Below are 12520 nucleotides of genomic sequence, written 5' to 3' on the forward strand. Positions count from 1 at the left end.
AAATCCAGCCCTAAAAGATAAAATCCTGGTTTCTGCCAAAAACCTTGATGATGCTCTGTTTTCTTTCACTGAATTCAACATGTTTTCACACACACGTTTTGTAGAAGCTCAGAAAAGACATTTCTGGGCCCAGTGGGCACTCATAGAAAGATACAAATATCCAGCCCTGATATTTGTGAACCACTGTACACAATAGAGAAGTGTATTCCTATTGGTGAAAAAGCTAAAAGTAAGGTTTGTGCCAAAAAACTTGATGACGTACTGTTTTCTTTCACTGAATTCAACGTTTGCACGCAGAACAGATTTCAAACACATATTTTGTGAATGCTTAACAAAGATATTTTTGAGCCTAATAAACTCTCATAAAATGATACAAATATCAAGCTCTAAAGCTAATAGAAAGCTTTGGGCTTACAGAGTTAGAAAGAGGTGACAAGTTCTGCCCGTGCCACACAGCCTGGTACAGGTTTATTGGGGCACCTTTCTCTGCCCCATTCTCTCACTTTTTTCCTGGACTCTGCCCAAGTCTCATCTCTAATGTTCCACGATCAGGTACGTGTCTGCCCTCTAGCTCCCATAGCAGCTCCCCAACCTCCCTTTGAGCCTCTGATGTTTCCCCATCACAGTAGATTGTGGACAATCCAGAGCAGGACATCCTAGGAGTTTTGCAAATCTCATTATACATAATTCCCCTATAAAATTCAGTAAAGCTTGATTAGAGAAAATAAATGGCCACTCCTTAGGTCTTGAACATATACTTCAGGGACAGCCATTTATAAAGCTCCCAAGGCACATCCGAGCCCACCACTGATGCCACCCTTGTGCCAGGCCTGTCTCCTACAGCAGATCAGACATGCTGTGACGATGTCTCAAACAAGTATTGGACATCTCCAAGAGCAACAATTTTAACTCCTGGTAGACAAATGTATTCATTTTGTTAAAAAAATGTTTTATTGTACTTTAGGTTCTGGGGTACATGTGCAGATCATGCAGGATTGTGGCATAGGTACATACATGGCAATGTGATTTGCTGCCTCCATCCCTCCGTCACCTATATCTAGCATTTCTCCCCATGTTATCCCTCCCCAATCTCCCTACTCCCTGCTGTCCCTCCCCTAGTCCCCCCCAACAGACCCCAGTGTGTGATGCTCCCCTCGCTGTGTTCTTAATATTCAACACCTGCATATGAGTGAGAACATGTGGTGTTTGATTTTCTTTTCTTGTGTCAGTTTGCTGAGAATGATGGTTTCTTCGTAGGTTGTTAAGAGCTTGCTTTATGTATCTGGATGCTCCTGTATTGGGTACGTATATATTTAGGATCTTTAGCTCTTCTTTTTGCGTTGATCCTTTTACCATTATGTAATGTCCTTCTTTGTCTCTTTTGATCTTTGTTGGTTTAAAGTCCATTTTATCAGAGACTAGGATTGCAACTCCTGCTTTTTTTGCTCTCCATTTGCTTGGTAATTCTTCCTCTATCCCTTTATTTTGAGCCTATGTGTGTCTTTGCACATGAGATGGGTTTCCTGAATACAGCACACTGATGGATTTTGACTTTTTATCCAATTTGCCAGTCTGTGTCTTTTGATTGGGACATTTAGCCTATTTACATTTAAGGTTAATATTGTTATGTGTGAATTTGATCCTGCCATTTTGATGCTAGCTGGTTGTTTTGCCCATTAGTTGACGCAGTTTCTTCTTCTTTATTTTATTGACACAGTTTCTTCATTGTGTGGGTGGTCTTAAAAATATGGAACGCTTCACGAATTTGCATGTCATCCTCGCGCAGGGGCCATGCTAATCTTCTCTGTATTGTTCCAATTCTAGTATATGTGTTGCCGAAGCAAGCATGACAAGTGTATTCTTTTCAAAAATTCATTATTTATTTATTTTTTGGAGACACGGTCTTGCCCTGTGACCCAGGCTAGAGTGCAGTGGTGTGATCATGGCTCATTGCATCCTTGACTTCCTGGGCTCAAGTGATCCTTCTGCCTCAGCTTCCTGAGTAGCTGAGACTGCAGGCATGCACCATCACACCCAACGAATTTTTAAAATTTTTGCAGAGACAGGATCTTGTGATGTTGCCCAGGCTGGACATAAACTCCTGGACTCAAATGATCCTCCCACTTTGGCCTCTCAAAATGTTGAGATGACAGGTGTGAACCTCTGTGTACAACAGAGAAGAGTATTCTTACTGATGAAAATGGCAGTCAGATTGGGGCTGAGACCAAGAATTGTCACCTGAATGAAAACACTGGGAATGGATTATTGCATCAAGCTCTTAGTATCTTCTTACTCAACACCAAAATGAGTTCCTGTGACTGCAGAGATCAGATGTTAAAATCACCTACCCAGGCAGCTTCACCAATACTTGTTTGTAGTCATCCATTAAATAATCCAGGCAAGCTTGAGAAAAGTGATGTCAACGGCATAAGTTGAATAGCACAGAGGGATCTAAAAGCTGAATTAGGAATTCCCATGGAAGAGGCTCCTCCAGAAGAAACCTATTATCTAACATGAACTCGCAACAAAGTTCAATCTGATGGTATCTGGGGTGAACATAAAACTGATGATATTTTGTTTGTGAGGAAGAACATAACTTTGAATTCAGATCCCAGTGAGATAAAAAGCTATTTTCTGTGTGTCAAAGGAAGAGTTAGAACTTCTGAAAAAAGTAATTGGTGGCGAAATTAAAGTAACTCCATGGTTTCAAGTTATTACAGAGACTTTTCTCTTTAAATGGTGGGATAACGGCTGGGTGCAGTGGCTCACACCTATAATCCCAGCACTTTGGACAGCTGAGGCGGGCGGATCATGAGGTCAGGAGATAGAGACCATCCTGGCTAACATGGTGAAACCCCTTCTCTACTAAAAATACAAAAAACTAGCTTGGCATGGTGGCATGTGCCTGTAATCCCAGCTACTTGGGAGACTGAGGCAAGAGAATCGCTTGAACCCGGGAGGCAGAGGTTGCAGCGAGCAGAGATTGCATCACTGCACTACAGCCTGGGTGACAGACCGAGACTCCATCTCAAAAAAAAAAAAAAAAAAAGGGATAACTTAAATCATTTGAACCAGTTTATTGACCATGAAAAAATACACAAGATGTGGACATGAATGAGAGTCTGATAGCTGGACTTTTAGAAACAGCCATCTGCATGAGTCAGCATCTTCCCAGCTGACAGGGAGCAGATTTGCAGACCACATCACATTTGAAATTCCAGAAGGAACTTCTTGGAGTCTGCTCATGTGCAAGTGAGCCTAGAAAACCCATTAACTTCGGGTGGAGGCTTCCACCATTTGGCTATGCCAAGTGGGCCCAACGCTGAGAAAAACCCACCAGCCCTTTGCTCCCTGCTCCATTTGGTTTCCCCAGGAAAGCAGAGGCGATGGCATGATTTGGCTTGGGCACCAGCAGGAATAAACGGTATTTAAGAGATGTCATAAGTGCCTCCATTTTATTCTTGATTGCTAAGTGGCCCCGAACCAAAACAGCCAATTAAAAAAATTAGAATCTTAGCTGGGCGCAGCGGCTCACGCTTGTAATCCCAGCACTTTGGGAGGCTGAGGCGAGTGGATTATCATGAGGTCAGGAGTTCGAGACCAGCCTGACCAACATGGTGTAACCCCGTCTCTACTAAAAATACAAAAAAATTAGCTGGGCATGATGGTGGGCACCTGTAGTCCCAGCTACTCAGGAGGCTGAGGCAGAAGAATTGCTTGAACCTTTGAGGCGAAGGTTGTAGTGAGCTGAGATCGAGCCATTGCAATCCAGCCTGGGTGAGAGTGAGACTCTGTCTCAAAAAAAAAAAAGAATCTTAATTACAGATTTGGAAATTCTAGCACAACACAACTGACATGGTTTGCATCTTATCCTCTGTTTCGTGCTTGAAAATCCCTCTCCTTGGTGCTGAATGTTATTTCTTGAGCATGGAGCCCCTGGTTGCAAAACATCTTCCCCTGCTGGATGATGATGTCACCTCTGATAAGCATGTGATTCTCCCCTGGACACCAGGTGCATGGTTGGTCTCCTCCCCGCAACCAGTACCTCCCTTCTCCCTTCCCACCACCCACCTCCCTCCATCCAGAGAGGCCAGCTGTGTGAGTTCCTCTGGCCTTGACCTGCCTGCTTCCAGCTTCCTCTAGTTCCTCTCTGGCCTTCTGCCAATTTCCTTCCATAGATTATGGCCAAGCCTGTTGGAGTCAAAACAATTTGCATTGTTTAAGAAAGCAATGCTTTCTTGCAATGCTTTCTCACAAAAGACTTTGCATTAAAATAAGATCTGGGAATCCCCAGGATGAGTGGGAGTGTGGGAGGGGCAGGTGGAGGAATGAAGTTCAGTTCAGGGTACAGGGTATCTTGGATGAGGCAGCGACACTTGTTAGAAATGTAGAATCTGGTCCACCCCAAACCTACTGAAGCAGAAGCTGCATTTTACCAAGATTCCAGGGAATGTGTGTGCTCGTTATAGTTCAGTTCAGGGTACAGGAATGACACTTGAGTATTGGAGGATCAGCTATTTTTGGGGGTCAGCTTTGTGTTGACCAGGAAGGTCACTTTTGAAGGGGAGTGGTCAGTTCATGGGGCTTATTTCAGTATGAGGCCTCTCACGCAATGCCAGAGGAATAGACTTTCCCAGACTCTATTTGGGGTCTGGGGCTCACAGTGTGAGGGAGGCCTCAGGGCCTTAGTGCTCTGGGGGTGGAATCTTGGTCACTTCCCGGTGCTTGCTCTCGCTCCAAAGTGAGGCTCCCTAAAGCCCCGGGCCCAGGCGAAGGCTCCCATTTGCCAATGGAAACAGCTGAGTCTGTTTTTCTGAGGCAGTCTTTAGATGATCTGAAATGTGCTTTGAGATTTCTCAAAGGCATAGTATTTTATTCTTATTTTGCAGGGAATATCTGAGTTATTCCCATTTTGTAGGGATGCATTCCCAGAGGCATGAGGGTTGGGCTCCTTTTTCTTCCACCGAGGAAGCTGGGTGCCCCACTGAAATGGGGTCTTCTGACAGCACTGAGGATAAGGGAAGAGGAAGCCCTCGCTCATCTCTGACTCGTGGCCTCTGGGGAGACAGCAAACTCTCAGCCTCTGGCCTGAGCCAGGCTCACCGAGAGGTCTGTTCCTCAACAGAGTGGTGTCAGAGCCAGAAAAACCAAAACTGGTCATGCTGCCATGTCTGTGTAAGTCTTCTTGATCACTCGCCTGGCAGGTGTGGTCTGTGACAGTGCTGGTTACACGAGGGCACAAGGGCCCTGCTGTCGCATTTCAGTACAGACCCTGGTAGACTCCAGGATGTGCCATGCAGCAGCACACAGGCAGCTTAGGGTGCATGTGTCCATCCATTGACAGCAATGACGAAAAAGCGTTGGTACAGGAACAAGATGTGGCCACGCCATAGGTACGATGTAGGGCCTGGGTTCCTTGACCCAATCGGCCACCACCCCAATCCAGTCACTTGTTATCAGAAAGCTTGAGGTAGAGAGTGTGGGCAGCTCAAGACAAACTGAAGGCCAGTACCTGGGACACCCTATTAGGACCAGAGGGTGGAGTTTTTAGACATTGTCAGGCATATCCTAGCCTGGAGGGGAGGAACAGCGTGGGCTACTTAACAGTGTGTTCGAATCTCAGCTCCTTTTGAGCTTTTGGATCTAGAGGGTATTCTGGCTGGAAGGCAAATACTTTCATGTGTCATTTTAGTAAAAGTCAGTACAAAGTCCAGGGTATAACCTCACCTCAAGCCTTCCCAGTTGCTGGGGTGTGCGGAGCTGTGCAGACACACCACCCTCTAAGTTGGAAGCCTGCACACTCACTGCCTGTTTTCCAGGTTTCTCGTGCAGATGTTTTGGGCCAAGGACCAGGTTTAGAATGACAATTGCTAACAGTTTTAGGAGGATTTTGCAACGGTCCTCATGGTCAAAAGTTTTAGAAAGCTTTAGGTGTGCCATCTACAAAAGAGAGAAGCTGCTGAGGCAACATTTATAGAAAGGTGGTTTCTCATATTTAAATGACAGAAACTCTTCCAAATTAATGCCATAAACAGCTGGTGGGAATGGAATTTGCTCCAGCTATGTGCAAACATAACCTGGTCATGGCTGGTAAAATTTAAATTACACACAGGCTTTGTTCCAGAAATTTTGCACGTGTGAATCTATTCCACAGAAACAAAAGTACCAGACTGTAAGGTATATACAAGGATGTTTATTGTTTGCAGTGGCAAAAAACTGGAAATAATCTGAAGGCCCATCAACAAGGCAATGATTCATTCAACCATGGTACATCTGTATTAAGTGAGATCACATAGCAATCCAAAAGAATGAGTCAGCTATCTAGATAGCTGTAGTTCCAGAGAGTTTTATGATGCAGTGTTAAGTTAGGGAAGCCAAATTGCAGATGAATAAATATTTTACATTCATAGTATTTTTAAAAGGTACAATCAAATAAAAATCCCTCACTTATGTTTCTGAGCACAGTTAAGGTGGAGGCTGCATCTCAGGCTGGAAGAGGGGTGCAGGACTGGGGAAGATGGGTGGAGAGGAAGAAAATAAAAGCAGGCAGGGCGCAGTGGCTCACGCCTGTAATCCCAGCACTTTGGGAGGTCGAGGCGGGTGGATCACCTGATGTCAGGAGTTCGAGACCAGCCTGGCCAACATGGCGAAACCCTTCTCTACTAAAAATACAAAAAAAATTTGCCAGGCTTGGTGGTGGGCACCTGTAATCCCAGCTACTTGGGAGGCTGAGGCATAGAATTGCTTGAACCCGTGAGGTGGAGGTTGCAGTGAGCCAAGATTGCACCACTGTACTCCAGCCTGGACAACAGAACAAGACTCCACCTCAAAAAAAGAAAAAGAAAAAAAAAATACAGAAAATGAGTAAAAAGCATTGAATGAAGTAAAAATTTAGAATATAAAAGCTCACCTGTTTTTCTGTTGCAAATATGAACGTTTACACATGCAAATGGTTAAGAATGAGGAAAGTACGGTAAACAGCAAACACTGACTCAATCAGACGCTGGGATTGTGCTATCTTTTTGGATTGGAATTTCTGTTGTAATTTTCATGTCACTTTTACATTAAACTTACATTTAAAAAAGTCAACACTTGGCAGGGGGCAAGAAAGCAACGGTTGGGGAAATTTTTCACCCCGCAAAATGACTATGTCCAGCATAATTCAGAAGCCCCACACAATGTCTCGCACGTAGTAGGCACTCCATAACCCTTTGCTGAAGTGACAAACCAGACTCACAAAGCCTTTATTCCACCCCATGATTCATTAACTTGAGCAAGAATGTTCAAGCACACGCGCTTTCAATTAAAAGCTCCATAAGCCAATTTTGCATTTGAATCACCATGTACACATTCACCTCACGCTCAACTGAAATCTGGTTGCCGGGACTATTAACAAAATGAGAAAATACAGCAATTGCAGAAAATGAACGACATCATGGCCTAAGCGTTTCCACCTCAGAAATGAAGTCATTTGCCTTACGTGGCTGCACGTGCCCTTGTAATTAAACTTAGGAGACCGAGGAAGTGAAATGTCAGTGTCAGCCTCTGGGTACTTTTTCTTTCTTTCTCTCTTGCCATTGTGGTTATATATTTTTTTAATTAGAAAGCAGGAAATAACTGTAGAGGACATGTTCTGTGCTTTTTTCTTGCTCTCTGATCTAAGATGAATAGGACTGTGGAAGCAGAAGGCGAGTGTGGCGCGGGCAGCAGCTGAATCCTGGTCCTGGCTGCAGGGTGGACGTCTCCTCCACGTGTCCAGTGTAAGGCTCTTTGTTCTGTCCTGCCCCCAAGTCATCTGCCCATTTTCAATGTTAAAATCTTCCAAATGTGACCTTGAAAAGAACACTGATAGCTGAGGGGACTCAGCACGAGAGTCGCCCTCATCAGCACTCATGTTCTGAAACTCTTTGGATAAACTGATAAGCTCTCTTTGAAGGAGAACTGAGAATATTCAGTGGCTGTTTTCTCTGAATATAATTCAGCAATGCCTGGGAGTCTCTGAGAGTGGCCCAGAGCACCTGTGGGGGCATCTTAGAGCCTTCAATTCATTGTTTTAAATTTAAAACATACTTTAAACATTATTCATATTTTGTTATATATATTTTAAACTAATAAGGTGGTGTATCAACTCCTGCTTATGGCACGGATTGAATTCTTTATTGGGTCTCCCTAAAGACACAGTTTTTAAAAGCTTTTTGGTGAGTAATTATATATTTTGTAGTGGAAAGTGGTTTACAGAGATGATGACTCTCACCAGACTGTGTTGAAAGAACTGAGAAACTGCGTAGAACACAGATATAAAGGGATTATATTTAAAGATACTCATATGGGTGCACAGAAAACATGCACATAGGGTTGGGGAACATTAGAAGCAAACATGCTATTCACATTGTTTTTTCTTAAATACATGCAATGTTTGAGGAATGGGAATAGCAAGCACTTATCTTTATTTTGAAAAAAAAAAAAAAAATCTAATCCCATCACTTTGGGAGGCCAAGGTGGGTGGATCACCTGAGATCAGGAGTTTGAGACCAGCCTGACCAATGTGGTGAAACCCTGTCTCTACTAAAAATACAAAAGTAGCCAGGCATGATGGCACGCACCTGTAATCCCAGTTACTCGGGAGGCTGAGGCAGGAAAAGTGCTTGAACCTGGGAGACGGAGGTTACAGTGAGTTGAGATCATGGTGTTGCACTCTAGCCTGGGTGACAAGAGTGAAAAAGAGAAAAAAGAAAAAGAAAAAGAAATCTTCATGCCACAGACACATCGTGCTGTATACTCTGGGAATCAGCTTTCAATATTTCCTTACAATATGATTTCTGGGCCTTTGTCTAGCTTTGCTTCTATTTTAGTTTAATTCCTTTATTCTATTTTAGTTTGGCTAGAAGGATTAAAATAGCCTCCATGTACCAATCAAAGTACATAGCCACCAGTTCAGGTGTTTTCATTTATTTCTAAACATGGAGCTTCCACAATTTCATTAGAGATACATGTTTGAATGTGAGTCCCTGCGAGTTGTAAAGTGATCACGAGACAGCTGGAATTGGACAGAGCGAAAAACCTGGGGTTAGACAAGCCGGGGTTGAATCCTGGCTCTTCCACTCCACTTTCTAGCTAGTGATGCTGGGTGCACTACTTCAGCTCTCCGAGCCTCGGTTTCCTCATCTGTAAAACGGGAATACACCTACCTCTAAGAGTTGTTAGGAAGTATCATGAGGCAGGTGGTGCAGTTCCTGAGTGTTTTTCTCATCAAGTGTGTATTACTAACCTAGTGTGTCAGATGCTCTGCTAGGGGCTGAGAATGGAGTGCTAAAGAAGCCACAGCCCCCCATCTATCAGAACACAGGCACATACCAGGGCGCATAAGTGGGAGCGGCATTTGCGGCGCGAGTGCATCACCGCTCCTGGGCACCTGCAGAACACGCGTGGGTTTGGGGGAGAAGAGCTGGGTCACTTGCCAGGATTTGCTCACTGCTGCGCTCTGCACTGCCAGCCTCCTGGCAAGCTTATTTCGCCACGAGCCAGATGAAAGCCAGCAGGCAGAGGAGCAGCGGCTGGTGCGTGGTGAGCCGAAGTCCCGCGCCCCTCTCCAACCAAAACTCACAGTGCTTGAGGGAGCAGAGCTCCTGGACCAGCCGCCAAAGCACCCGCTGGTGGAGCTTGTTTTCTGGCTTCTGGAACTCCGCCTGGTTTGCCGCCTGGGTGGCATTGATGCAGCTGGTGACAAACACCTCCTTGGTCACGTTGGTCTCGGAGCAGCCGTCGTAGTGGATACCATCGGGTAACTGCCAGTAGTTGGCCTCGTAGTACCTGTTGCCCTCAGCTCCGAAGTCGATGTCGAGCTTGTGGCCTTGCTTGATGAAGGTTCCCGGGTGGTTCTCAGCCACCTGGGCCTCGGTGATCTGGGCAGTGTTGGGCACGGCCTTCCGGTTCCACTTGATTCTGTGCTTGGTGCCCCTCGCCTGGACCGCGGAGAGGTGGCTGAAGAGCAGCATGCAGACAGTGGCCAGCCACCACCCGCTCAAGTGCTTCCTCATTGTGGCAGAACCTGTGAGAGAAACAACTGTGGTCAGCTCCCCACCAACGCCCCCCTCCCCCGGGCTCCCTTGCCCCTCTCCTGAGTGCAGGAGATTTTAAGGAAGGAATTCATTCTTGTGCTGCTTATGTGGTCTCAAAAGCATAATCGTTTTCCTACGTTTGGGCTGTGCAGGGTTAACTTGAGCTTTTTTGCTACTGCTACGATTATATCCACTCAGGACCCTGGTCTGGTTTTCCTAGACAGATAAGAACTGCAAAGGGCAATCACAGAGGCTTTGAATATGCAAGGGAAAATAAAGGAGTGGTGACTTAATACATGTAGGTTTTCTTTGATACTCCCAAGTCTTTCAAATCAAGAAATCCCTGGGAGGAAAATACAATAGAAGAGTTGAAATCAAATGCTTGTGTGGACTCGCTCTCTAAATATATATATCTGTATGTGTGTGTGTGTGTGTGTGTGTGTGTGTGTGTGTATTAGAGACAGGGTCTCACTCTGTTGCCCAGGCTGGAGTGCAGTGGCATGATCATAGCTTACTACAGCCCTGAACTCCTGGGCTCAAGCAATCCTCCTGCCTCAGCCTCCAGAGTAGCTGGGACTACAGGTGCACACTACCACACCCAGCTGATTTTTAAATCTATTTTGTAGAAATGGGGTCTCACTATGTTGCCCAGGCTCAAGTGAGCCTCCCAAATGCTGGGATTACAGGCGTGAGCCACTGTGCCTGACTTTAGATTGTATTTGTAACCTCCCCTCTATTCTTTATTGCTCTGAGCTGGCACTGTTTGGGTGCAGTCTGCCATCCATTCTGAGGAATTCACTGGTTGCTGACCCTAAAGGGCTTTGCAGTCATGAGAGAGAGAGGAGGAGGAGGGTGGGGGAGAGGGAAGGATCAGATGTAGTGAAGGGACCCCTGCCTCCGTTATATCCAGGGGTCAAGTGTGCTACAGTCATCCTTTCCAACCTCAGCCCTGGGGGACAGTGTGACCCTCTGCTTTTCCTGCTGGCTTTTTACTGCACACTTTCTTCATGCCCTTCTCTGACATGGCCTAACTTAATTCTCACATGGGGTAGGTACCTTATTATCCCATGTTATAAATGTTGTCCTGGCATTCAGAGAAGTTAAGAAATTTGCCCAAGTCTGCCCAGGGGGAGGTGGCAGGCCTGCACTGGGCTCTGTCTAATGCTGCACTCCATGTGTCCACTAGCCGTGCCCCGCTGCCCACCTGGGCTTTGGGAGAAGACAGTGCTCACACACTGTGCTTTTCACTCACTGGGCATGACGCCCCCTGGGCTGGGCGAAGGGCAAAGGGCAGGGACTTTGGGGAAATTTGGAGAAAACAAGATGAAGGGGAGGACAAGAGGGCCTGGGGGGACAACAGGGGGGTCCGGGTGGAGGTGGCCCTGGGCCATACAAAAGGCTGCCGCCGATGTCATGGAAAAGCCCCTCACCACCCCCCTTCAAGGTTGCCGGTCACACCTGGGTCCTGAAACTACAATAGCTGTCGGGGAAATCCACTTCCCAAGGCCAACTGTCAGGGCATTCTGGCACCTGGGCCTTTGTCTGTGTGGATCAGGGAAATGGAAAGAGTTCGCATAGCGGAGCCTGCCTAAGCTGTCTCCTGGGAAGAGACGTACTGTGAGTCCCAGGGGCCGCAGGGCTGGAGGAGGCTGAGAGGAGCTTGTTTAGCTCCCCCACACCCTCCTCTGCCCCTGCAGCACTCCTAAAAGTGGCTGATGTGCCTCTGTTAAAATGTTCAACTCGGATGCCACATTGGTCCTTATATTAAAAAAAAAAAAAAAGGCAAAACACAGATGAAGTCATCTCTAGAAACACATCCAGTCATCTCTAGAGGCATGCAAAGGGGCCTCACGGACCTTCCCTTGCTGGTGGACACTGCCTCGTCTCTGTCCCAGGGTGGGCATGAGCACCTGGGCCCCCTCACCCCACTCTCTGTCCCCCACCCCCGAACACAGTGAACTCAGACTGGCTTTCTCCAAAGAGGCCCAAGCATGAAGCAAACATTCATTACTCTCCTAACTAGCGGGCCATACTCCACGTCATTCCATATTTAAGGAGAAACATTAAATAAGAATAATGACATAACAGATCATTACAGGTGAGTCAAATTAAAAAAAAATAAAAGCACAGTGTTCTTGAGAAAGAAATTAGTTTTCATAGGCAGAGGCTTAAAGGCAAAACAAAACCCAACCAACAAACCCTACGTAGCATTTTATTATAGCACCAACATATAGAAAGGCAAACCCAGGGATGACTGAGTATCCTCGCAAGTCTCCCCTCAACTTGAGACTCATCAAGTGGGAATAAAGAAATTGTTGCATGATTTTCAGTCTAGGGTACAGCCCTGATAAGAAACCAGCAGGGCTGACCACAGAAGTGCCCCCCCCAACCCCCTCCGTACCTTGACTGTCTCTGGAGTGTGCCTCTGGAGCCTCGAGCTGCACAGTCCCGCAGGACACCCT

At 46.1% G+C, this 12520-nt stretch overlaps 1 protein-coding gene and 1 non-coding gene across 2 annotated transcripts; both read right to left on the reverse strand.

The window, feature by feature from the left end:
- Nucleotides 1–1741: 1741 nt before the first annotated feature.
- Nucleotides 1742–1846, reverse strand: LOC135277036 (U6 spliceosomal RNA). The gene has a single exon (XR_010344649.1). It is a non-coding gene; the product is annotated as a U6 spliceosomal RNA (small nuclear RNA).
- A 4331-nt stretch (nucleotides 1847–6177) lies between these two features.
- Nucleotides 6178–12520, reverse strand: PRND (prion like protein doppel). Its single transcript, XM_064382164.1, has 2 exons — nucleotides 12460–12520; nucleotides 6178–10048 (listed from the first exon to the last, which is right to left on the reverse strand). Exon 2 carries the CDS (start codon nucleotides 10035–10037, stop codon nucleotides 9507–9509), a length of 531 nt encoding a protein of 176 aa, XP_064238234.1. The 5' UTR covers nucleotides 10038–10048; nucleotides 12460–12520; the 3' UTR covers nucleotides 6178–9506.

The sequence above is a fragment of the Aotus nancymaae genome, unplaced genomic scaffold (assembly GCF_030222135.1).
Source record: "Aotus nancymaae isolate 86718 unplaced genomic scaffold, 86718_ANA_hifiasm-v0.15.2.pri h1tg000029l, whole genome shotgun sequence".
Classification (NCBI taxonomy): domain Eukaryota; kingdom Metazoa; phylum Chordata; class Mammalia; order Primates; family Aotidae; genus Aotus; species Aotus nancymaae.